The sequence below is a fragment of the Nerophis ophidion genome, linkage group LG03 (genome assembly GCF_033978795.1).
Source record: "Nerophis ophidion isolate RoL-2023_Sa linkage group LG03, RoL_Noph_v1.0, whole genome shotgun sequence".
Lineage (NCBI taxonomy): Eukaryota > Metazoa > Chordata > Actinopteri > Syngnathiformes > Syngnathidae > Nerophis > Nerophis ophidion.
The window spans coordinates 40,263,546-40,288,214 of NC_084613.1; the positions used below are offsets into that span (position 1 = coordinate 40,263,546).

General features: G+C 41.6%; 1 protein-coding gene across 3 annotated transcripts in view; it reads right to left on the reverse strand.

Moving 5' to 3' along the window:
• Positions 1–371: 371 nt before the first annotated feature.
• Positions 372–24,669, reverse strand: part of LOC133549596 (protein unc-79 homolog) — a 142,790-nt gene continuing 118,492 nt past the window's right edge. Inside the window, exons 43-51 of one of the 3 annotated variants that reach the window (XM_061895168.1) lie at positions 12,407–12,511; positions 12,258–12,335; positions 12,089–12,178; positions 11,831–12,006; positions 9,196–9,379; positions 8,924–9,124; positions 8,744–8,821; positions 818–859; positions 372–727 (exon numbers count right to left, since the gene is read on the reverse strand). In XM_061895168.1, coding sequence (XP_061751152.1) covers positions 539–727; positions 818–859; positions 8,744–8,821; positions 8,924–9,124; positions 9,196–9,379; positions 11,831–12,006; positions 12,089–12,178; positions 12,258–12,335; positions 12,407–12,511 — 1,143 coding nt within the window. In that variant the 3' untranslated portion in view covers positions 372–538. Of the gene's footprint in view, positions 728–817; positions 860–8,743; positions 8,822–8,920; positions 9,125–9,195; positions 9,380–11,830; positions 12,007–12,088; positions 12,179–12,257; positions 12,336–12,406; positions 12,512–12,595; positions 12,651–24,669 lie in introns of those variants that run through there. The other 2 variants (XM_061895167.1, XM_061895169.1) reach the window with 2 other exon arrangements.

Sequence of the window (24,669 nt, forward strand, 5' to 3'; positions counted from 1 at the left end):
GACGGCACAACAATGTTTCATGGACACAAACCACATTAGGACAAAGGTAATTGTGTTTGTTTGGTGTAACTGCTTGGAGGCCGTAGGGGTGCTGGTAAAAACCCAAATAGTCGTATTTAACTCCCAGGTCTGCTTGCGACTTATTTAGTTAGGAACTCACACCGGCTCCTGATGGTTCTGTGTCGTGACGAAGAGAGGCTGCGTGACGGGCGCTTCGACAAGGATCAGAGACGGGAGCAGGGTGAATGTGCCTCATGTCATTTTCTCGGAGAGGGAGAACAAGGTGGGGCTGATCTAATCGCATTTATGGTAAAGTGGACATTTTGAAAAAGGGTGGTGAATGTCACATTTGAATAGGAAATGACACGGTGTCTTAGAAATACCCCAAATTTTATTGTCCAGTTGGAGCTTTTGAAAAAGAGTAGATGCTTTCAGACCACAACACAAGTAAGCACTACATTAAAATATCATGTCTCTACTGTACACTTTATACTAAAAGTTCTCTGAGACTCCTTTTTGGTAAGGACCTACATGCAGGTCACATTGGGTAAAACTGTGACGCGGCCTCAGACGACTGGATCTCCACCTGAGCCATCTTGAACTGAGTGCACTGCAGCCATTTGCGCAGCGCGAACGGCGGCGCTTCGGGCGTCTGACCTTGTAGATGCTGGTGGTTCACACGGTTCTGGATGGCCTGGAGACGCAGCTGCAGCCCGGCCGACAGGTGCTGATGGAGGAGAGAAAAAAAGTCATTGAAAGAGCCTGCATGGACATTTTAACTCTGATACTACCAACAGCAGAGATTTGAAGGGTTTACCTTAAGATTGGACTGAATCATGGGAAGCCACATTGGAATAAGCTGTAGGGAAACAACAAATATGCCTTAACTTCTTGAGTAATGATTATTCATTCTTGATTTTCTTTATTATTATATTTGTTTTATTTTTGCTTTATTTGACAATATCATTATTCTATGATCTATATTTTATATTTAATTCACTATTTAATTTTTTATCTCTACAGACATTCAAAATGCTTTTACAAATCTTTAATAGGCTAAGTAACCACTTTTTTTAATTGTGGAATAATTCATGAGTTTTTTTAAAAGGCAGAAGAATCATGTGATTTCACTCAGTCAATCAGAGAACAGAAGCAATAATGTCCATGGAAAGGCCACCTTATGAGACCCAAGGTCCATTTGTACTAAAAGTAAAGTTGTTATAGTTGTAAAGACGCAAAATTTTAAGAGAAATAATACTATTCAAATATTATTTTAAAAAATAGAAAAAAACACTTTTACAATTTTTATGGGGGCTTTTTAGTGGGACCCCAAAACTATTGATGTGATGTATCAGAAATATAATTTAAGTCATCTAAATAAAAAAAAAAAGGTACTGAAATAATAAATAAAATATAAAAACATAATATATGTATGAGGGATGGGAATCTTTCAACAACTCATGATTGGATTTGATTCATATTCCTGGGGTTATGATTTGATCCAGAGTTGATTCTCAATTGAACAAGATTTTCGCTATATATTTTTTGGTATAAAAATGATGATAAAACCCTTTCAAATTAGTTAAAGGTCACAAAAGCTCATCTTGGGTGCTGGTGACATACATATATATATATATATATATATACATATATATATATATATATATATATATATATATATATATTAGGGGTGGGCAAATTAATGCGTTAATTACGCGTTAATTTATCAATCTATTAACGCCGACAATTATTTTATCGCACATTTGCGTATGTTGTTTACATGCTTTTATTTTGTTAACGCCTTTTCTTAACAAGATGGCATCTCCCGGATGTACTTCGGCGTCGAGGGGCTCTTGGTAAAGATGGAACATTTGGCAAAAATACCGGACAATTCTGCAAATTTCATGGCTGGCTTACAGCGTGGTCACTCCGGGATCACTTACGACCGCCAGACAATTCTGGATGTGGATGGATCGGGCCGTTTTGGAATGAATGACGCGTGCTTGCTAGACCCGCTAGCTAGCATGGGAATACTTTGCCGGCTACATCCAGCGGCCTGTGAAGCAGCGGAGTATATGTGTTGTCTGTCTATTTATGAATAATGCAGACGAAGAGTGTTGGCTGAGTTCTTAACGTTTACTTTCAGAGCGTGCATATCACAACATACAAGATGCCGTCATGGCGACACAACCTATACCGGGCTACCGCGCATGCTCGTCACTCCTGTTGCATGCTGGGTAGGGTAGTTCTTTTTTTCCCTGGCTAATAACATCACAAATAGTACCATGTATATGCGTTCAGTTTATCAAAGCACCAAGCAAACAATCGGAAAATTCCCATCATATCAATTCCTAGATATGGTCATAATTATTTTAAGTGCACTACGCAGAATAAACACAACATTATTAATATTGCTACTACGGATAATTTGATCAAAAATTCTCTAAAACAGCCCACTACCTATAATATAGGTTTTTTAAACATAAGATCCCTGATAAAAAAAATGTTTCTGCTGTTACTTCAGAAATTGCCTGTTCAGATGTTATGATTGTGGCTCAGAGATTTGTATGTAGATTATATTTATTTTCCATAACAAACAGGATAACTTAAATACCCTGGCAGTGGCAATAAGCTTAAATGTTTGTATTTACATTTTTTGAGTTGATTTTCATAAAATATGCTATTTAACTGCTACTGTTTAACAAGGACTGATTTAAATTGTAGGGCTTCACGGTGGCAGAGGGGTTAGTGCGTCTGCCTCACAATACGAAGTTCCTGCAGTCCTGGGTTCAAATCCAGGCTCGGGATCTTTCTGTGTGGAGTTTGCATGTTCTCCCCGTGAATGCGTGGGTTCCCTCCGGGTACTCCGGCTTCCTCCCACTTCCAAAGACATGCACCTGGGGATAGGTTGATTGGCAACACTAAATTGGCCCTAGTGTGTGAATGTGAGTGTGAATGTTGTCTGTCTATCTGTGTTGGCCCTGCGATGAGGTGGCGACTTGTCCAGGGTGTACCCCGCCTTCCGCCCGATTGTAGCTGAGATAGGCGCCAGCGCCCCCCGCGACCCCGAAAGGGAATAAGCGGTAGAAAATGGATGGATGGATGGATGATTTAAATTGTGTTTGCACAACAAATGTTTTGGCGCCTTTGTTCATGTGGGAGAATATTCCAATAAAGGTGCACTACACACTACTTTTGAATTCATTATTGGGCTTTGCGTATACAATGCAGTTAATCATGATTAATCGGAGAATTAATGGTGCCTTCACAGATGTGTAAGGTACCCATGCCTTGGGCACTAATACACCCCCATGCCATCACAGATGTTGGCTTTTCAACTTTGCACCTAGAACAGTCCTGATGGTTCTTTTCCTCTTTGGTCCGGAGGACACAAAATTCATTGTTACCAAAAAACAATTTGAAATGTGAACTCGTCAGACCACAGAACACTTTTCCACTTTGCATCAGTCCATCTTAGCCGAGCTCGGGCCCAGTGAAGCCGGCGGCGTTTCTGGGTGTCGTTGATAAATGGCTTTGGCTTTGCATAGTAGCTTTAACTTGCACTTACAGATGTAGCGACGAACTGTAGTTACTGACAGTGGTTTTCTGAAGTGTTCCTGAGCTCATGCGGTGATATCCTTTACACACTGATGTCGTTTTTTGATGCAGTACCGTATATCATCGCTTATGTCCAGTGAACCTTTTGATGGTATTACGGACCGTAGATGGTGAAATTCCTAAATTCCTTGCAATAGACCGCTAAGAAATGTTGTTCTTAAACTGTTTGACTATTTGCTCACGCATTTGTTTGTGAATGACTGAGCATTTCACGGAAGCTGCTTTTATACCCAATCATGGCACCCAGCTGTTCCCAATTAGCCTGCACACCTGTGGGATGTTCCAAAAAGGTGTTTGATGAGCATTCCTCAACTTTATCAGTACTTATTGCAACCTTTTCCAACTTCTTTGTCACGTGTTGCTGGCATCAAATTCTAAAGTTAAGGATTATTTGCAAAAAAAAAAAATGTTTTTCAGTTTGAAAATCAAATATGTTGTCTTTGTAGCATATTCAGCTAAATTTGGGTTGAAAAGGATTTGCACATCATTGTATTCCGTTTATATTTACATTTAACACAATGTCCCAACTCATATGAAAACGGGGTTTGTATATATATTAGGGCTGGGCAACGATTAAAAATTTTAATCGAAGTTAATCGCACTATTTCTCCGATTAATCGTGATTAACTGCATTGTATACGCAAAGGCCAATAATGAATTCAAAAGTAGTATGTAGTGCACCTTTATTGGAATATTCCCCCACATGAACAAAAGCGCCAAAACATTTGTTGTGCAAACACAATTTAAATCAGTCCTTGTTAAACAGTAGCAGTTAAATAGCATATTTTATGAAAATCAACTCAAAAATTTAAATACAAACATTTAAGATTATTGCCACTGCCAGGGTATTTAAGTTATCCTGTTTGTTATGGGAAATAAATATAATCTATATACAAATCTCTGAGCCACAATCATAACATCCGAACAGGCAATTTCTGAGGTAACAGCAGAAACATTTTTTTTATCAGGTATCTTATGTTTAAAAAACCTATATCATAGGTAGTGGGCTGTTTTAGGGAATTTTTGATCAAATTATCCATAGTAGCGATATTAATAATGTTGTGTTTATTATGCGTAGTGCACTTAAAATAATTACGACCATATCTAGGAATTGATATGATGGGAGTTTTCCGATTGTTTGCTTGGTGCTTTGATAAACTGAACGCATCATATACATGGTACTATATTGTGATGTTATGAGCCATGGAAAAAAAGAACTACCCTACCCAGGATGCAACAGGAGTGACGAGCATGTGCGGTAGCCCGGTATAGGTTGTGTGTCGCCATGACGGCATCTTGTATGTTGTGATATGCACGCTCTGAAAGTAAACGTTAAGAACTCAGCCAACACGCCTCGTCTGCATTATTCATAAATAGACAGACAACACATATACTCCGCTGCTTCACAGGCCGCTGGATGTAGCCGGCAAAGTATTCCTATGCTAGCAAGCAGGCGTCATTCAGTCCAAAACGACCCGATCTATCCACATCCAGAATTGTCTGGCGGTCGTAAGTGATCCCGGAGTGACCATGCTGTAAGCCAGCCATGAAATTAGTAAAATTGTCCGATATTTTTGCCAAATGTTCCATCTTTACCAAGAGCCCCTCGACGCCGAAATCCGTCCAGGCGCTGCCATCTTGTTAAGAAAAGGCGTTAACAAAATAAAAGCATGTAAACAACATACGCAAATGTGCGATAAAATAATTGTCTGCGTTAATAGATTGATGAGTTAACTCGTAATTAACGCATTAATTTGCCCACCCCTAATATATATATACATATATATATATATATATATATATATATATATATATATATATATATATATATATATATATATATATATATATATATATATATATATATCAGAGCTGTCGACATTATCATCGTGTTATTAAATATGGATGAAAATTAATCGCATTAAGACGCACGCATTTGTTACATGGTCTGTGATTATGAAGAGGGGTGGCCAATTGTAAATAAAACAAAGGTATCTTCTTGGTATTGCAACGTTTTTTGTTTTTTTATCATTGACGCATATCAAGTTTAAAATACCATCAAATACCATAAAGCGAAACACATACTAGTGGATGTTGTCAATCCTCTTGGGGGCTTTTTTGGTAAACGGCTGCCAGTGTCAAATCTAATGACTTTTACTTTTGCTTTTTTTTTAGACATTGTTTTGTCTTGGAGACTCTGAGGTTAAAGCAAGCAGCAGTCACCGTCCTCAGTGAGCAGTGATGGCTGCTACCGGTCAGCTGGTGCTGCTGCGCCGATAGCTAGGTGCTGTAACATGAATGCTAGCTACATCGACAAGAAACAAAGGATAACACTACGCTGGCAAAGTTTACTGATTTAATGTTGTCAACAGTTAAGTTAAACATGTGCCTTTGCTAAATGGACAGCCACCCGTGCAGGTAATCTAACATCTGTGAAGACTCAGATGTAAATCATTTCATCACAGCTCATCTGTCGGAAGAACAAATACAGCAAGGATGAACCAACTGTGTTACACAAACAAGAGCATCAACTTGCAACTACAGACTAAATGGGAATGTATTTTGCTTCCTGGAGAACGTTGGACATCTTTAAGTAATCACAACGTGCTGAGGTTGTATTGTACCAAAAAAGAGAGATCAGCATTGTCATCTGAAAATTTGTTTATGAGTGTATTTACTCCATTATAGTTTAGTAACTGTACCTTGTTTGCGGGATTATTGCTAACTGTAAAGACTTTCCAAATAGGCACTTACTTTGTACTTTACTTATTTTCACCAAATTTTGAGCAAATCAATGACTTGTCGTTACGCACTTAAAAAACTTTACTGTCTGATATTCCGACAACTAGATTGCGTTTGTACTCAAATATTGGGGTATTTTTTGCAGCAAATTGTATTTATGTAAGCAAATAATATATACATATATATATATATATATATATATATATATATATATATATATATATATCCATTTTCTACCGCTTATTCCCTTTCGGGGTCACGGGGGGCGCTGGCGCCTATCTCAGCTACAATCGGGCGGAAGGCGGGGTACACCCTGGACAAGTCGCCAACACAGATAGACAGACAACATTCACACTCACATTCACAAACTAGGGCCAATTTAGTGTTGCCAATCAACTTATCCCCAGGTGCATGTCTTTGGAGGTGGGAGGAAGCCGGAGTACCCGGAGGGAACCCACGCATTCACGGGGAGAACATGCAAACTCCACACAGAAAGATCCCGAGCCTGGGATTGAACCCAGGACGGACTGCAGGACCTTCGTATTGTGAGGCAGACGCACTAACCCCTCTGCCACCGTGAAGCCATATATATATACATATATATATATATATATATATATATATATTAGGGCTGAATAAAAACAAAAATCTTATTATTTGCTTACATAAATACAGATAGCGAATAAATAAATACAATTTACATATATATATATGTAAATGTATGTTTGTGTGTGTGTATATATGTATATATATGTGTATATATATATATATATATATATATATATATATATATATATATGTATATATATATATATATGTATATGTGTATATATATATATATATATATATATATATATATATATATATATATATATATATATATATATATATATATATATACACATATATATATTAGGGCTGGGCAACGATTAAAAATTTTAATCGAAGTTAATCGCACTATTTTTCTGATTAATCGCGATCAACTGCATTGTATACGAGAAGCCCAATAATGAATTCAAAAGTAGTGTGTAGTGCATCTTTATTGGAATATTCTCCCACATGAACAAAGGCGCCAAAACATTTGTTGTGCAAACACAATTTAAATCAGTCCTTGTTAAAACATAGCAGTTAAATAGCAAATTTTATGAAAATCAACTCAAAACATGTAAATACAAACATTTAAGCTTATTGCCACTGCCAGGGTATTTAAGTTATCTTCTTTGTTATGGAAAATGAATATAATCTACATACAAATCTCTGAGCCACAATCATAACATCTGAACAGGCAATTTCTGAGGTAACAGCAGAAACATTTTTTTTTATCAGGGATCTTATGTTTAAAAAACTTATATTATAGGTAGTGGGCTGTTTTAGGGAATTTTTGATCAAATTATCCGTAGTAGCAATATTAATAATGTTGTGTTTATTCTGCGTAGTGGACTTAAAATAATTATGACCATATCTGTTTGCTTGGTGCTTTGATAAACTGAACACATATACATGGTACTATATTGTGATGTTATGAGCCAGGGGAAAAAAGAACTACCCTACCCAGCATGCAACAGGAGTGACGAGCATGCGCGGTGGCCCGGTATAGGTTGTGTCGCCATGACGGCATCTTGTATGTTGTGATATGCACGCTCTGAAAGTAAACGTTAAGAACTCAGCCAACACTCCTCGTCTGCATTATTGATAAATAGACAGACAACACATATACTCCGCTGCTTCACAGGCCGCTGGATGTAGCCGGCAAAGTATTCCCATGCTAGCAAGCAGGCGTCATTCAGTCCAAAACGACCCGATCTATCCACATCCAGAATTGTCTGGCGGTCGTAAGTGATCCCGAAGTGACCACGCTGTAAGCCAGCCATGAAATCTGCAGAATTGTCCGATATTTTTGCTAAATGTTCCATCTTTACCAAGAGCCCCTCCACGCCGAAGCGCATCGGGGCGCTGCCATCTTGTTAAGAAAAGGCGTTAACAAAATAAAAGCATGTAAACAACATACGCAAATGTGCGATAAAATAATTGTCGGCGTTAATAGATTGATGAGTTAACTCGCAATTAACGCATTAATTTGCCCACCCCTAATATATATATATCCTGATGATTGAGGGAACCCCTCATGAAACAGTTCTGTAGAGATGAAGTAGTCTTGTGATTTTTCTCACACATACATACATATATATATATATATATATATATATATATATATATATATATATATGCACGTGTGTGTGTATGTGTGTGTGTGTGTGTGTGTGTGTGTGTGTGTGTGTGTGGACATTTATGCAGGAGGTATCTCTGAAGATGCTTGTTCTGTTATTGGAATAATACCATTCTAGAACAGCAGTAAATGAAGACATTTTAATTTTCAGCAAACCTTGACAAAGATGGTTGAATTGCACTCCTGCAGGGCTTCCATCAGACTAATCACATGAAGACAAACCATCTCTACCATCTAAAGGAAGTACAGCATAAAAACAGTCTTTATTACTGTTTCGCATTATTTGAAGAGCACACTTGCAGTGTGCTGGTAAGGAGAAAGAAAAGCACTCACCACCTTATTGTGCGCCATGAGCTGCAGGATGCTTGGTGTCACACGACTCCAGAACTCCAGTCCTGTGAGAATGGCACCAGACGAGAACTCAGTCTGGTTTTGGTTCTGCAAGGATGGAGCGGCAGCTGCCTGCTCACAGTATATGGTCCATAACTGGGCAAACATGAAGGCGTGGAATAAAGAGCACATGTGCAGCACGGATGTCTGTGTAGGGAAACACATACAAGTACAGTGAGATTCCTTGATTAGAGTGGATGAGATCATTCCTGCCACACCTTAGACTGCTCAGGGAAGCCAATAAGAATGACAATAAGATGATCAGCGATGTGGGAGCCAGTGTCGAGAGGGATGGGCATACAGGAAGTGGAGCCCTGATGCAGGGCGCAGTGTGTGAGGGAGCCCAGAAGAAGCCAAGACAACTGACGTACGTGCGAAACACACTCGATGAATTCCTTTGGCCTGCAAAATAAAACATGACATTGAATACAACATCATGTTCTGTCATCATTAGTGTGATCTTTTTCTCACTTATTATGTCATTATGGTAGTGTGTGTCATTGTGCACTGCTGAGGTTCTGCATGACACTAGGACAATGGCACAATAAGCAAGCACTTAAGATTATATTAATATGATTTTTAAGAACATGAATTTTTCACAGGGCTTTGTTGATGTGGCGACCCAGTCAGTGGTCCCGTTTTGTCCACCCTTTAACTGAATGTCTGTTGTTGAAAGGGTTTGTACAGAACATGTAATTTTGTTGTACTTCTTATTGAATGGTATTCGTTGAATAAAAAAATAACTAAATCAACAGAAACATGAGTGAGTGTGTCACCAAAGTCATTTGAACGTATCACTGCTAATCTGCACCATACTGAAGCAGAATGAGTCTAATGCTAAGGGACGGCATGGCGCAGTGGAAGAGTGGCCGTGCGCAACCCGAGGGTCCCTGGTTCAAATCCCACCTAGTACCAACCTCGTCACGTCCGTTGTGTCCTGAGCAAGACACTTCACCCTTGCTCCTGATGGGTGCTGGTTGGCGCCTTGCATGGCAGCTCCCTCCATCAGTGTGTGAATGTGTGTGTGAATGGGTAAATGTGGAAGTAGTGTCAAAGCGCTTTGAGTACCTTGAAGGTAGAAAAAGCGCTATACAAGAACAACCCATTTATCATTTATTTAATGCCAGCCAAAGATATTAAAATAATATCCAAACGACTGACATTTATCCATGAAAATATGTAAAAGTTGCTAATGGTGTGTTTGACGGAGAAGCAGTTGGAAGGTAGTTTGCTCTCCAGGGTAAATGCTGTATATTATTATTACACTACTTCATAAAACCACTGTAGTTGCTAATAGTGCCCACTATTATTGTATTCCTTCTATCCATCCATCCATCCATCCATCCATTTTCTACCGCGTGTCCCTCTCGGAGTGGCAGGGGGTGTTGGAGCAGCTGCATTCGGGCAGAAGGCACGGTACACCCTGGACAAGTTGTCACCTCATCGCAGACTGCCTTCTATGTAATGTTTTATCTAAAAGTTTGTTTTTCTTTTTAAAGGCAAGTTACATGGTGAAAGTGTGTTGTTTTGTGGGGGCAAGCACCGATTGAATTAATTTCAATTAATTTCATCGGGAGATGTTGCTTTGAGATACAAGTGTTTTGAGTGAAGAGCTCTGTCACAAAACAAATTCAGGTCCAATGTTGAGCTACCATTGCATTTTAAAATAGAATACCCTATTTCCTTGAATTGCCGCCAGGCATATTGTATGCACCTGCCTTGAATTACTGCAGGGTCAAACTAGCTTTGCAAAATAGTTAGCGCATGCTTAATATTACCGCCGGGTCAAACTTGTGACGTCACGAGTGACACTTCCCCTGTCATCATTTTCAAAATGGAGGAGGCTGATTTCAATACCGGTCATTTGAAATTGCATAAAGGGAAGAAGATTAAGAGCTATTCAGTAGGATTTAAGGTCCAAGCTATTGAATACCGGTATGCTAAAAAGAACAGTAAGCAGCAATGTTTTATTAATATACCTGTGGAGCCGACAGTCCGACAGACGAATACTGGTATGCTAAAAAGAACAGTAAGCAGCTAATTTTTATTAATATACCTGTGGAGCCAACGGTCCGACAGACAGGCAGGACACGCTGGAGCCCGGCCTAAGATGACGGCGAGAAGAGGAGACAGCGAGCGAGCGGAGAGGAGAAGTGGGAGAGAGACCTGGACTGAGGTTTTATTGAAAAATAAACAAAGTCAAACTGCTCAAGCCATGTCCTTCCTTGGTGGTCCTGGGAACCCGCAAGACGACGGCTTGAAACCGTCACAATACCGTAGCTGCGTCTGTTGAATATGAATCATTAAATGACTCCATCCTCCTGGTGGTAGAGGGCGCTAGTGATCCTTCTTGCGACTACTCGGCTGCAGAAGAAGTGAAATGAGTGACGTGTTATGTGCTAGAGGAGGTAATAAAGGAAGATCTCAATTGAGACAGAAATACTTTTAAAACTGAAGAAAGATAAGGAAGACTTCTATAAACAAGTTATCGATGCTTTTGATCAGAAGGAGCTGGCATGGACTATATTTATAAGTAAAGGTAAGACCATAATAACATTTTTTTTAATTAAATGTGCTTTTCATGATGGTATCCTTACATCACACTCAAAATGTATACTGCAAGCCTTTGCTAAGTGCCGGAGTGAGATGAGCTTTAAAATATTTAACGCATGCTTACTTTTACCGCATGCCTTTGGTAAGCGCGGGTTTGAGAAGAAGCGGCAATTCAACGATATACGGTATTAACTAATTATGTAGATAAATTAGCATAAAATACATCCTTGCATTAAAATTGACCGTAAATTCTGCGCCAAAACATCAGAGTGATTGACCTCCTTGACTTGTGAGCCTCACCCTTGTTGCATGGTGGAGGGAGGATGGTAAAGCCAAGGAAGATAGCGGACCACAGATTTGTTGTCCCGGTGATTGCCTTTGCTGATCTCCATGGCAGCCACCTGTGCCAAGCCCACTTTAAGGTTGCCCCCGAAAGTGTCCTCGTGCAGCGGCTGGCAGCAAGCCTTCATATGGCTCTGAGGGACACATTGCAAGAGGACACAATGACCTCTGCCAGTAAGAGAGGAAGAAAGTACTTTGATGCTGAAGAAGACTCACTTTGAGCTTGGTCAGCGTGTGCATGTCTGCGATGAAGTCCAGAAGTTCACTTGTGTATTGTCTCATGCATTCCATTGCTGCCGTTGTGCACTGTGGGAAACACACATTTTATTTTTAGGTGCTGTCTTCACTCTCAGATGTTTTTAGAAGCTGCTTAGTTAAATCTCACCCCAGGGAATGTTGAGATCATGTGCTTTTGGATGATGGTGGATTCTGCGAGCCGTGTGCCAATATCTGCACAAATAAACTAAAATGCCACAGCACATTATTTAGGGCGGAACTGGGCGAAAATATTTCTCCTTTTTTTTTTTTTTTTACCTGGACCAGCAGTAGCAGGTTAGTGTCAGGCAGCGAGGATTTGAACTTGAGAGCCTGAAGAAGTTCCAGCACCACAATGCGCGACATGTAGAACTTATCTCGCTCCTATAGATGTGAGGAAAGATAGGAGAGGGGAGAAAATGTACTGATGCAGCAAGACTGCCTTCCTCTATTATAACGCGGCCTTACTCATGCTGCGCGGAGAGCATCAACTCACGAGGCTGAAAAGAGGGGGAAGGACAGGCTGAAGAAAGGGTGGGAGGGAGATGGAGAATAGACAGACAATAGTGAAGCTGAGGAGTAGATTTAGGCCAGTCCAGATTTCTTCTCCCTGAGTCCCAAGCAGCTCAGAGGAGGCTGTCAGGCTGCCTTCTCCCTCCCTGAGGACAGGCTGCTCTCTTTGTTTATCCCTTTCACACAAAGCCCAGCTGCCTGTTTACAAACCACACTGTCATCTTCTGGCTTTCACTTTTGCCTCCTTTTTCTTTATGTGCTCATCTTCGCTTAGGCTAGCCACATGCTCCCTGCAGGAATGCGAAGCAACTCCTTTTTGTCTTTAGTTGTGTTGATAAATAGACAGAAAAAGGCAAAGTAAAGTTGTCTGTACGCATCAACTAAAGATACCTTTCGGCTTACTTGCCAACCCTCCCGGATTTCCCGGGAGACTCCCGAAATTCAGTGCCTCTCCCGAAAACCTCCCGGGACAAATTTTCCCCTGAAAATCTCCCGAAATTCAGGCGGAGCTGGAGGCCACGCCCCCTCCAGCTCCATGAGAACCTGACTCAGCAATGTTGTAACCCTCTTAAACAGGACAATACTGCTATCTACTGTACATAGAATAGAATGTAAATATATTCTACATATATTCTACATTCAAGTGCAGTCAAAGAACATGCAATAGGGAGTCTGTTCTGAAGCCCACAGTAAAGAGACGTAACTTCATCACGTCGCCTGGTTATTGACTCCAACCCAATATTTTACACCGTCGATGGGCAAAATGAAGAAATACGCTTGCCAGTTACAGAACGATTGGAAACAAGAATTCCAGTTTATCCAGGAGAGTTCGAAGGGGAAGGGATATGTTGCCTGTAAATTTTGTAGAACAGACTTCTCATTGAATACTGCGGCCGAACGGATATACTCAGCCATGAACGGTCAGCGAAGCACAAAGCGTCCGTAGCACAGCATCGTTCACAACCCAGTATTATGGGTCACCTCGCAAAATGGAGACCCGATGGTGTAACTTATGCTGAGACAAAGATGGCTATGCTAATAGCTGTAAGCAACATCCCGTTCTCATTTGCGGATGTCTACAACAAATCCGTGAAGGATATGTTCCTGGATTCGGAGATCGCTCGCCGATACGCAAATGGCAGAACAAAGGTTACTCAAATAGTGAAAAGTAAGCGTTTTTTTTTTTTTTTTTTTAGTAACCACCAAGCATAGAACAACTGTGTTTTTATTGCCACCTCCAAGATGGCGGCGTGGAGAAGCTCTTGGTAGAAATGGAACATTTGGCAAAAATACCGGACAATTCTACAAATTTCTTGGCTGGCTTACAGCGTGGACACTCCATGATCACTTACGACCGCCAGACAATTCTGGATGTGGATAGATCGGGCCGTTTCGGACTGAAAGACGCGTGTTTATTGGACCTACTAGCTAGCATGGGAATACTTCGCCGGCTAAATCCAGCGGCCTGTGAAGCAGAAAGAGTATAGTACCAGCGGAGGCCGTCTACAGAACAGACACAAGCGGTGTGATCGGAAGCAGAAACACGGATGCTGAGCTGGGCTAACAACAAAGCAAAAGGCTAATCCCCACAGAACACCGCTTCCCTCCATCTTGAAGCCGGATTTAAATGGAAGACACGAGCCTACTGGTCTGGGTAAGGAGTCAGTTAAGTTAGAACAAGTTTTTTCTGCTATGACTGTTTCAGAGTTGGATATGCGTTCTACCGAGGTGGGAAATTATGATGCGTTCAGTTTATCAAAGCACCAAGCAAACAATCGGATAATTCCCGTCATATCAATTCCTAGATATGGTCGTATTTATTTTAAGTGCACTACGCATAATATAGGCAACATTATTAATATTGCTACTACAGATAATTTGATCAAAAACTCCTTAAAACAGCCCACTACCTATAATATAGGTTTTTTAAACATAAGATCATTGTCTCCCAAAAAATTATTAGTTAATGAGGTCATCAGAGACAATAATCTTAACGCCATAGGTCTCAGCGAAACCTGGCTTAAACCAGACGACTTTTTTGCGCTAAATGAGGCATCTCCTCCCAACTATACGTATGCGCATATTGATCGTCACCTTAAAAGGGGTGGGGGGGTCGCACTAATATACAACGAAAACTTTAACCTTAGTCCTAACATAAATAATAAATATAAATCGTTTGAGGTGCCTACTATGAGGTCTGTCCCACCGCTGCCTCTATACCTGGCTGTTATCTACCGCCCCCGAGAGCCCTATTCGGACTTTACCAATGAATTCTCAGAGTTTGTTGCTGATCTGGTGACGCACGCTGATTATATAATTATAATGGGGGACTTTTATATCCATATGAATACCCCATCGGACCCATCGGACCCACCGTGCGCGGCGCTCCAGACTATAATTGATAGCTGTGGTCTTACACAAAGAATAAATGAACCCACGCATTGCAACGGCGCTCCAGACTATAATTGATAGTTGTGGTCTTACACAAATAATAAATGAACCCATGCATCGCAACGGTAATACGATAGACCTAGTGCTTGTCAGGGGTATCACCGTTTCCAAAATTATGACACTCCCGTACAGTAAAGTAATGTCCGATCATTACCTTATAAAATTCGAGGTTCAGACTAATTTTCGGCAAGCTAATAATAATAATAACTGCTATAGCAGCCACAACATTAATGCTGCCACAACGACAACTCTTGCTGACCTACTGCCCTCGGTATTGGCACCATTCCCAAAGTATGTGGGCTCTATTGATAACCTCACTAACAACTGTAACAACGCCCTGCGCGAAACCATTGATAGTATATCACCGCTGAAGCTAAAAAAGGCTCCAAAAAGGCGTACCCCATGGTTTACAGAAGAAACTAGAGCTCAGAAAGTATTATGTAGAAAGCTGGAACGCAAATGGTGCACGACTAAACTTGAGGTGCACCATCAAGCATGGAGTGATAGTTTAATAACTTATAAACGCATGCTTACCTTAGCTAAAACTAATTATTACTCAAATCTCATCCGCATTAATAAAAACGACCCAAAATTTTTGTTTAGTACAGTAGCATCGCTAACCCAACAAGGGACTCCTTCCAGTAGCTCCACCCATTCGGCAGATGACTTTATGAAATTCTTTAATAAGAAAATTGAACCTATTAGAAAGGAGATTAAAGACAATGCGTCCCAGCTACAACTGGGTTCTATTAACACAGATACGATTGTATACACGGCGGATACTGCCCTCCAAAATAGTTTCTCTCGTTTTGATGAAATATCACTAGAAGAATTGTTACAACGTGTAAATGGAATAAAACAAACAACATGTTTACTTGACCCACTTCTTGGGAAACTTATGAAGAAGCTCTTTGTATTATTAGGTCCATCAGTGCTAAATATTATAAACTTATCACTTTCCTCTGGCACTGTTCCCCTAGCATTCAAAAAAGTGGTTATTCATCCTCTCCTTAAAAGACCTAACCTCGATCCTGACCTCATGGTAAACTACCGACCGGTGTCTCACCTTCCCTTTATTTCAAAATCCTCCAAAAAAATTGTTGCAGAGCAGCTAAATGAACTCTTAGCATCTAACAATCTATGTGAAACCTTTCAATCCGGTTTCAGGGCAAAGCACTCTACGGAGACAGCCCTCGCAAAAATGACTAATGATCTATTGCTAACGATGGATTCTGATGCGTCATTTATTTTGCTGCTCCTCGATCTTAGCGCTGTTTTCGATACTGTCGATCATAATATTTTATTAGAACGTATCAAAACACGAATTGGTATGTCAGACTTAGCCCTGTCTTGGTCTAACTCTTATCTTACTGACAGGATGCAGTGCATCTCCCATAACAATGTGACCTCGGACTATGTTAAGATAACGTGTGGAGTTCCCCAGGGTTCGGTCCTTGGCCCTGCACTCTTCAGCATCTACATGCTGCCGCTAGGTGACATCCTATGCAAATACGGTGTTAGCTTTCACTGTTATGCTGTTATGCTAACTCTACATGCCCCTAAAGCTGACCAACATGCCAGATTGTAGTCAGCTGGAGGCGTGTCTTAATGAAATTAAACAATGGATGTCCGCTAACTTTTTGCAACTCAACGCCAAAACAACGGAAATGCTAATTATCGGTCCTGCTAGACACCGACCTCTATTTAATAATACAACTTTAACATTTGACAACCAAACAATTAAACAAAGCGACTCGGTAAAGAATCTTGGTATTATCTTCGACCCAACTCTCTCCTTTGAGTCACACATTAAAAGCATTACTAAAACGGCCTTCTTTCATCTCTGTAATATCGCTAAAATTCGCTCCATTTTGTCCACTAACGACGCTGAGATTATTATCCATGCGTTAGTTACGTCTCGTCTCGATTACTGTAACGTATTATTTTCGTGTCTCCCTATGTCTAGCATTAAACGATTACAGTTGGTACAAAATGCGGCTGCTAGACTTTTGACAAAAACAAGAAAGTTTGATCATATTACGCCTATACTGGCTCACCTGCACTGGCTTCCTGTGCACTTAAGATGTGACTTTAAGGTTTTACTACTTACGTATAAAATACTACATGGTCTAGCTCCATCCAATCTTGCTGATTGTATTGTACCATATGTCCCGGCAAGAAAATCTGCGTTCAAAGGACTCCGGCTTATTAGTGATTCCTTAAGCCCAAAAAAAGTCTGCGGGCTATAGAGCGTTTTCCGTTCGGGCTCCAGTACTCTGGAATGCCCTCGAGTTGCCCCCTTAGTAGAAGCATTTAAGTTTCACCTTAAAAGTCATTTGTATACTCTAGCCTTTAAATAGACCCCCTTTTTAGTCCAGTTGATCTGCCGTTTCTTTTCTTTTTCTCCTCTGTCCCACTCTCCCTTGTGGAGGGGGTCCAGTCCGATGGCCATGGTTGAAGTACTGGCTGTCCAGAGTCGGGACCCAGGATGGACCGCTCGCCTGTGTATCGACTGGGACATCTCTGCGCTGCTGATCCGCCTCCGCTTGGGATGGTTTCTTGTTGGCTCCACTGTAGACGGGACTCTCGCTGCTGTGTTGGATGCGCTTTGGACTGGACTCTCGCGGCTGTGTTGGATCCACTATGGATTGAACTTTCACACTATCATGTTAGACGCGCTCGACATCCATTGCTTTCGGTCCCCTAGATGGGGTGGGGGAGGTTTGCCCACATATGCGGTCGTCTCCAAGGTTTCTCATAGTCATCATTGTCACCGACGTCCCACTGGGTGTGAGTTCTCCTTGCCCTTATGTGGGCCCTACCGAAGAGTTCGTAGTGGTTTCTGTTGTGGTTTGTGCAGCCCTTTGAGACACTAGACATTTAGGGCTATATAAATAATCATTGATTGATTGATACTGTGTATTTGATAGGTGCCGTCGGAAATTCAACTATTTCTTTTATTTATATATATATATATATATATATATATATATATATATATATATATATATATATATATATATATATATATATATATATATATATATATATATATATATATATATATATATATATAATAAAATAAAAATATATAGCTAGAATTCACTGAAAGTCAAATATTTCATATATATATATATATATATATATATATATATATATATATATATATATATATATATATATATATACATACATATATAAATATATATATACTCCTCCCCTCTTAATCACGCCCCCAGCCAGAGATGGCATTCCACCCTTTTCCGGGCGAGAACCATGGACTCGGACTTGGAGGTGCTGATTCTCATTCCGGTCGCTTCACACTCGGCTGCAAACCGATCCAGTGAGAGGTGAAGATACCAGCCAGATGAAGCCATCAGGACCACATCATCTGCAAAAAGCAGAGACCTAATCCCGCGGCCACCAAACCGGAACCCTTCAATGCCTTGACTGCGCCTAAAAATTCTGTCCATAAAAGTTATGAACAGAATCGATGACAAAGGACAGCCATGGCGGAGTCCAACCCTCACTGGAAACGTGTCTGACTTACTGCCAGCAATGCGGACCAAGCTCTGACACTGATCGTACAGGGAGCGGACCGCCACAATAAGACAGTCCGATACCCCATACTCTCAGAGCACTCCCCACAGGACTTCCCGAGGAACACGGTTGAATGCCTTCTCCAAGTTCACAAAGCACATGTAGACTGGTTGGGCAAACTCTCATGCACCCTCAAGAACCCTGCCGAAAGTATAGAACTGGTCCACAGTTCCACGATCAGGACAAAAACCACACTGTTCCTCCTGAATCCGAGATTCGACTATCCGGCGTAGCCTCCTCTCCAGTACACCTGAATAAACCTTACCGGGAAGGCTGAGGAGTGTGATTCCACGATAGTTGGAACACACCCTCCGGTCCCCCTTCTTAAAGAGAGGGACCACCACCCCGGTCTGCCAATCCAGAGGTACCGCCCCCGATGTCCACGGGATGCTGCAGAGTCTTGTCAACCAAGACAGCCCCACAGCATCCAGAGCCTTAAGGAACTCCGGGCGGGTCTCATCCACCCCTGGGGCCTTGCCACCGAGGACCTTTTTAACTATCTCAGCAACCTCAGCCTCAGAAATAGGAGAGCCCACCACAAACGCCCCAGGCACTGCTTCCTCATAGGAAGGCGTGTTGGTGGGATTGAGGAGGTCTTCGAAGTATTCCTTCCACCTATCCACAACATCCGCAGTTGAGGTCAGCAGAACACAATCCGCACCATACACGGTGTTAATAGTGCACTGCTTCCCCTTTCTGAGGCGGCGGATGGTGGTCCAGAATCGCTTCGAAGCCGTCCGGAAGTCGTTTTCCATGGTTTCCCCGAACTCCTCCCATGTCCGAGTTTTTGCCTCTGCGACCGCTGAAGCTGCACACTGCTTGGCCTGTCGATACCTATCCGCTGCCTCCGAAGTCCTATGAGACAAAAGAACCCGATGGGACTCCTTCTTCAGCTTGACGGCATCAATCACCGCTTGTGTCCACCAACGGGTTTTAGGATTACCGCCCCGACAGGCACCAACTACCTTCCGGCCACAGCTCCAATCAGCCGCCTCGACAACAGAGGTGCGGAACATGGTCCACTCGGACTCAATGTCCAGCACCTCCCTCGTGACATGTTCAAAGTTCTTCCGGAGGTGGGAATTTAAACTTTCTCTGACAGGAGAATCTGCCAGACGTTCCTAGCAGACCCTCACAATGCGTTTGGGCCTGACAGGTCTGTCTGGCATCCTCCCCCACCATCGCAGCCAACTCACCACCAGGTAGTGATCGGTAGAAAGCTCCGCCCCTCTCTTCACCCGAGTGTCCAAAACATGAGGCCGCAAATCCGATGACACAACTACAAAGTCGATCATGGAACTGCGGCCTACGGTGTCCTGGTGCCAAGTGCACATATGGACACCCTTATGTTTAAACATGGTGTTTGTTATGGACAAACTGTGACGAGCACAGAATTCTAACTACAAAACACCACTCGGGTTCAGATTCAGGCAACCATTCTTCCCAATCACGCCTCTCCAGGTTTCAATGTCGTTGCCAACATGAGCGTTGAAGTCCCCCAGTAGGACAGGGGAATCACACGGGGGAGCACTTTCCAGTACTTCCTTTAGTGTACCCAAAAAGGGTGGGCACTCTGAACTGCTGTTTGGTGCGTAAGCACAAACAACAGTCAGGACCCATCCCCCCACCCGAAGGCGATGGGAGGCTACCCTTTTTGTCCACCGGGTTGAACTCCAACGTGCAGGCTTTGAGCCGGGGGAAACAAGAATTGCCACCCCAGCCCGTCGCCTCTCACTGCCGGCGACGCCAGTGTGTAAGAGACTCCAGCCCCTCCCGATAGAAGTGGTTCCAGAGCCCTTGTTGTGCGTCGAAGTGAGTCCGACTATATCCAGCCGGAACTTCTCCACTTCACGCACTCGCTCAGGCTCTTTCCACCCAGCTCACTTTGCACCCGACCTCTATGGCCCCTGCTATGGCTAGTGAGCCCATTGGAGGGGGGACCCACGTTGCCTCTTCGGGCTGTGCCCGGCCACCAGGCGTTCGCCATCGTGCCCCACCTCCGGGCCTGGCTCCAGCGGGGGGCCCTGGTGACCCGCGTCCGGGCGAGGGAAATCTGGGTCCTCTTCTTCATAAAGGTCTTCGAGCTGCTCTTTGTCTGATCCCTCACCTAGGACCTGTTTCCCTTGGGAGACCCTACCAGGGGGCATAAAGCCCCCGAACAACATAACTCCTAGGATCATTGGGACACGCCAACTCCTCTACCATGATAAGGTGGCAGCTCAGAGTAATCTCTAACAACATTTCTGAATTGCAGTCTAGATAACAGAAACATATGCAAAATTAATTATGTAGATTGTATCAGCAGCACATTTGTGCATCTAGAATGACTCAACCATAAGGAACTGTGAAATGAAAGACATATTTTCTAGTAGGAAATATATTACGGCAATCCTGAATGAAAAACAATGAACGTCATTGAAAAAAACGCCAGCGGGCACCAAAACTCATTAATTAAATTCATTTTAATCTGCCCCATAAGTCATCCAGCAGCTATAAAGCTGTAAAAGGAAATTCTGAATAGACGTTGTGTCTATTATTTTCTATTTCTCTCTGTCTAAATATGCCGACACACACACGTATGATGGAGGACTCTCGTCTGTCTTTGCAGCGCGAGCACCTCTTTTCTCACAGCTGTGTACGTCTGTGTCAGATGGCACATCCCTTTCACATGTGCTAAATAAAACGCAAAATAGTGCTCCCAAAACGGTTATGAGTGTTAATAAACCACATTGCACAAGCTGATTAATACATTTACTTTTTCTCCTCCAGGTATTTTGGGTGTTTTGATGATGGGCATGTATTCTGCATATTAATGAAGACAGAGAAGCAAAATAGTTTGCTCTCCTTATTCTGCTCACTAAACAGACGCAATCCACTTAGTACACATTTAGTAGATCTGTGAAGTTTGCACATGTTTTAGTACACCCAAACCTTTAGTCAATCAGGCCTTAAATGTCCAAATAAGCTCCGTGATGTCACAACGTAGCCAGACTGCAAAACCCCATGAACAGAGGCATCCAAAACTACGTGCACGTTAATTAAAAAATGCATGAACCACATCATTTGACAGGTTGGCATTGTTGAACATGTGTATTAACATTGTAACACTTGAAGGTGAAAAATGAAAAAAATTCTCTCCTTTTAAGTTTGCTTTATTTACATTTTAATTTTCGTATATACTTTAGTTAAAATGCATTTAGTCCTGTTACGCTGATACACAGGTGTAAAACTGAAGCCCACAACAGCAAAACACCTGGAAAAGTGTGTAAATGGGGCTTTTTGTGCCGTGTCCGACTACATTTTTTCTTTCCTCTATATTATTAGACACAAAACCCTTCCAAGAATTTTCTTTTTTGTCATTGACACCCTTTTTGAAATTTTTCTACAAAAGCTGCACTTTAACACCTGCTTGTCACTTGGATTTATGATTGCAAAGCAGTTTTACTATCAGTTTGTGGGCATACGATATAATAATCAAATGAAAGGAGAAATTGTGTAACAATAGCATGTGGAGATTATACATTTGTATGATTATCCTTCATTTTGCAATTATAAGTGGCAGCCATAACTGCGATGTGGACCATGATAAAAAAAAAATAGTTGGACACCCCCTGCATCATTCAGATCCCCTGCAGGCCAAGGGATAGAAAAAAGTAGTTTTTTCTTTGACTGGGTAGGTAAAATCATGTCACTATGTGCCTCACCTCAGCCGCACCGGAACTCTCTAAATTCAAACGACTCCTTCAGTAAATAGACACCCATGACCAGTAGTTGATGCATATCATTACAACCATCGGTTTAAAAAAAGCGATACTTTACAACTTTACATTCTGGATCCTTCTCGGAGGCTGCCATTAAAAGAAACTGCATAGGACAGGGTCCAATAGTAATTGTTCATAGTGACTCTGGGTTTTGAAGAGCGGATATTGTAGAGCGAGGAATCGCGGGTGGAGAAAATCAATACTGCAGGAGACATAAAGCATGCGGTGTTGACAGTGGTGGAGGATTGAGAATCCACAAGGCCAAACGGCGCAGACAAGCCTGGCTCCATCTCTGTCTGAGACGGCACCTCAGAAACACACTATAGACCCGAGGCCCTATGGTACACCAACTAATCATGTTAATCGATGCTGGATGATTGCCTACTTAATCATGGGGGACACATGGCTACATTTCTGGCTGCCTGGGGAGTCAGGCAAGTTGGCGCACCACCAAAAAATTACGACATTAAGGCCTGCAAAACAACACAACTCAACATTTTTATCACTGCTAATCTGTGTAAAAGGTTTAACCCTTTAAAGCGCGGAAAGTTTGACGGTTCACAATATTCAAAACATGTTGTTGGTGTGGATACAACTGAATAGCAGGCTGTTGGACTCGGATCTGTTTCTTATGATGCCCTTTTGGAGAAATGAGGAGCAACAGATTGAATCAATGCAAGATAAATTACCCTGTCCTGTTTCAGAGTAGCAGCAGAAACTCAAAAATGGCATCAGTTATTTTGCTGGGCTTGCAGCGTTCAATGTAATCAGTGACAGTAATAACTTTGATTGTGAAAAACTAATAAACAAGATTTTTCTTTAAAGCAAATAAGGTCAACTTTCTTGAGGGTCAGAACTGAAGTTATGTGGATGGTTAACATACTCCGTTATTATGCGTTGAGAAGGGCACAGAAAGCTTTCAAAGAATGTAATACAAACGTACAGTTATTCTCAAAGTTGTTTAATTATTAGACAAATGGTCAATGTCTTATGCGCAACTCACTGATGTTTTGCTTGACAGTCGCCACAATATACCACAAGTGCTTGTCAGTCATCGAAAGATGGTGATTACACAAATTACCCAAAAGTTACAGTGAACATTTTGCAGATTGCAATGAGATGTGCGAGAAATTTTAAGTCAAACTGACTCAAACCTAACTTGCTTAGGGGTCTCTGCAAGTGTAGTCCTGGCAAAGCTAGGCCACTACAGTATATAGTCCAGAATCACGTTTAGTTATGTGACTGAATTGTCAATAAATACTAGAAGAAGCTATCAGCAAGATGCATCGTGGCAGGAGTTTGGCTAACATAACTATAAACCCTGTGATTCCCAATTTTTTTTGTTACCAAGCACCACTTCAGAAAACACTTGGCTCTTATCACCATAATGACTAACAAAATACAGTAGCTTAGCAGGCCTAAGTAGTCATTCAAACAAGGCAGAGCTTTTATTTCACAGATATATTTGATATTTTTGGCCACTTTAACATTAAACACATTTTGAACAGTAACACTGGGTTTGACTATAGGAAAATAAAACACGTATCACTTAATTAAGTGATTCTATGGTGTACCACTAGATGGAGTCTGCGTACCACAGTTTGAGAGTTACTGATTTAACCCATGCATATAAACAGAAGGTTGTGACATTGTTGGAGAATGTCAGAAGCACGTATATTGTATTCACTTCAGGGCAATTGCTCGTCAACAGTTTGAACACAGCAGGAGGTCATTACTCAACATAACAGTATTTTGCTGTCATTAAAATGATGCTACTGTATAACCATCACACAGAAGGTAGATAATCAATACACAGAGCTACTACTAATGGAGAACAGTAAATAAAAACTATGTCAACTCTTAATATGTACTCTGAGAATATTTAGAGTTTGCAGCACAAAAAGGTGCTGCAAAGCATGCTGGGAGACGCCATCACTTCCGTGGCTGGGGTGCTTTCGGTTTTCAATTAAAAAAAAAAAATTGTTGCTAAGGTTATGTGTTTAGACTGAGTTAGTCAGTTGTTGTTAACCTGTTCACCTGTGATATTAGTTAGTTAGTAGTACACTGGTACCTCAGGACAGGAGTCCCCCAGCTTCTGAGCGACATTTAACCATGAAAATATGGTGAATTTGCCAATGGCATGTTTGATGGAGAAGCAGTTTTAAGTAGAAACTGTAGAAGTTTGCCCTCAAAGGTACATGTTATTACATTACTTCT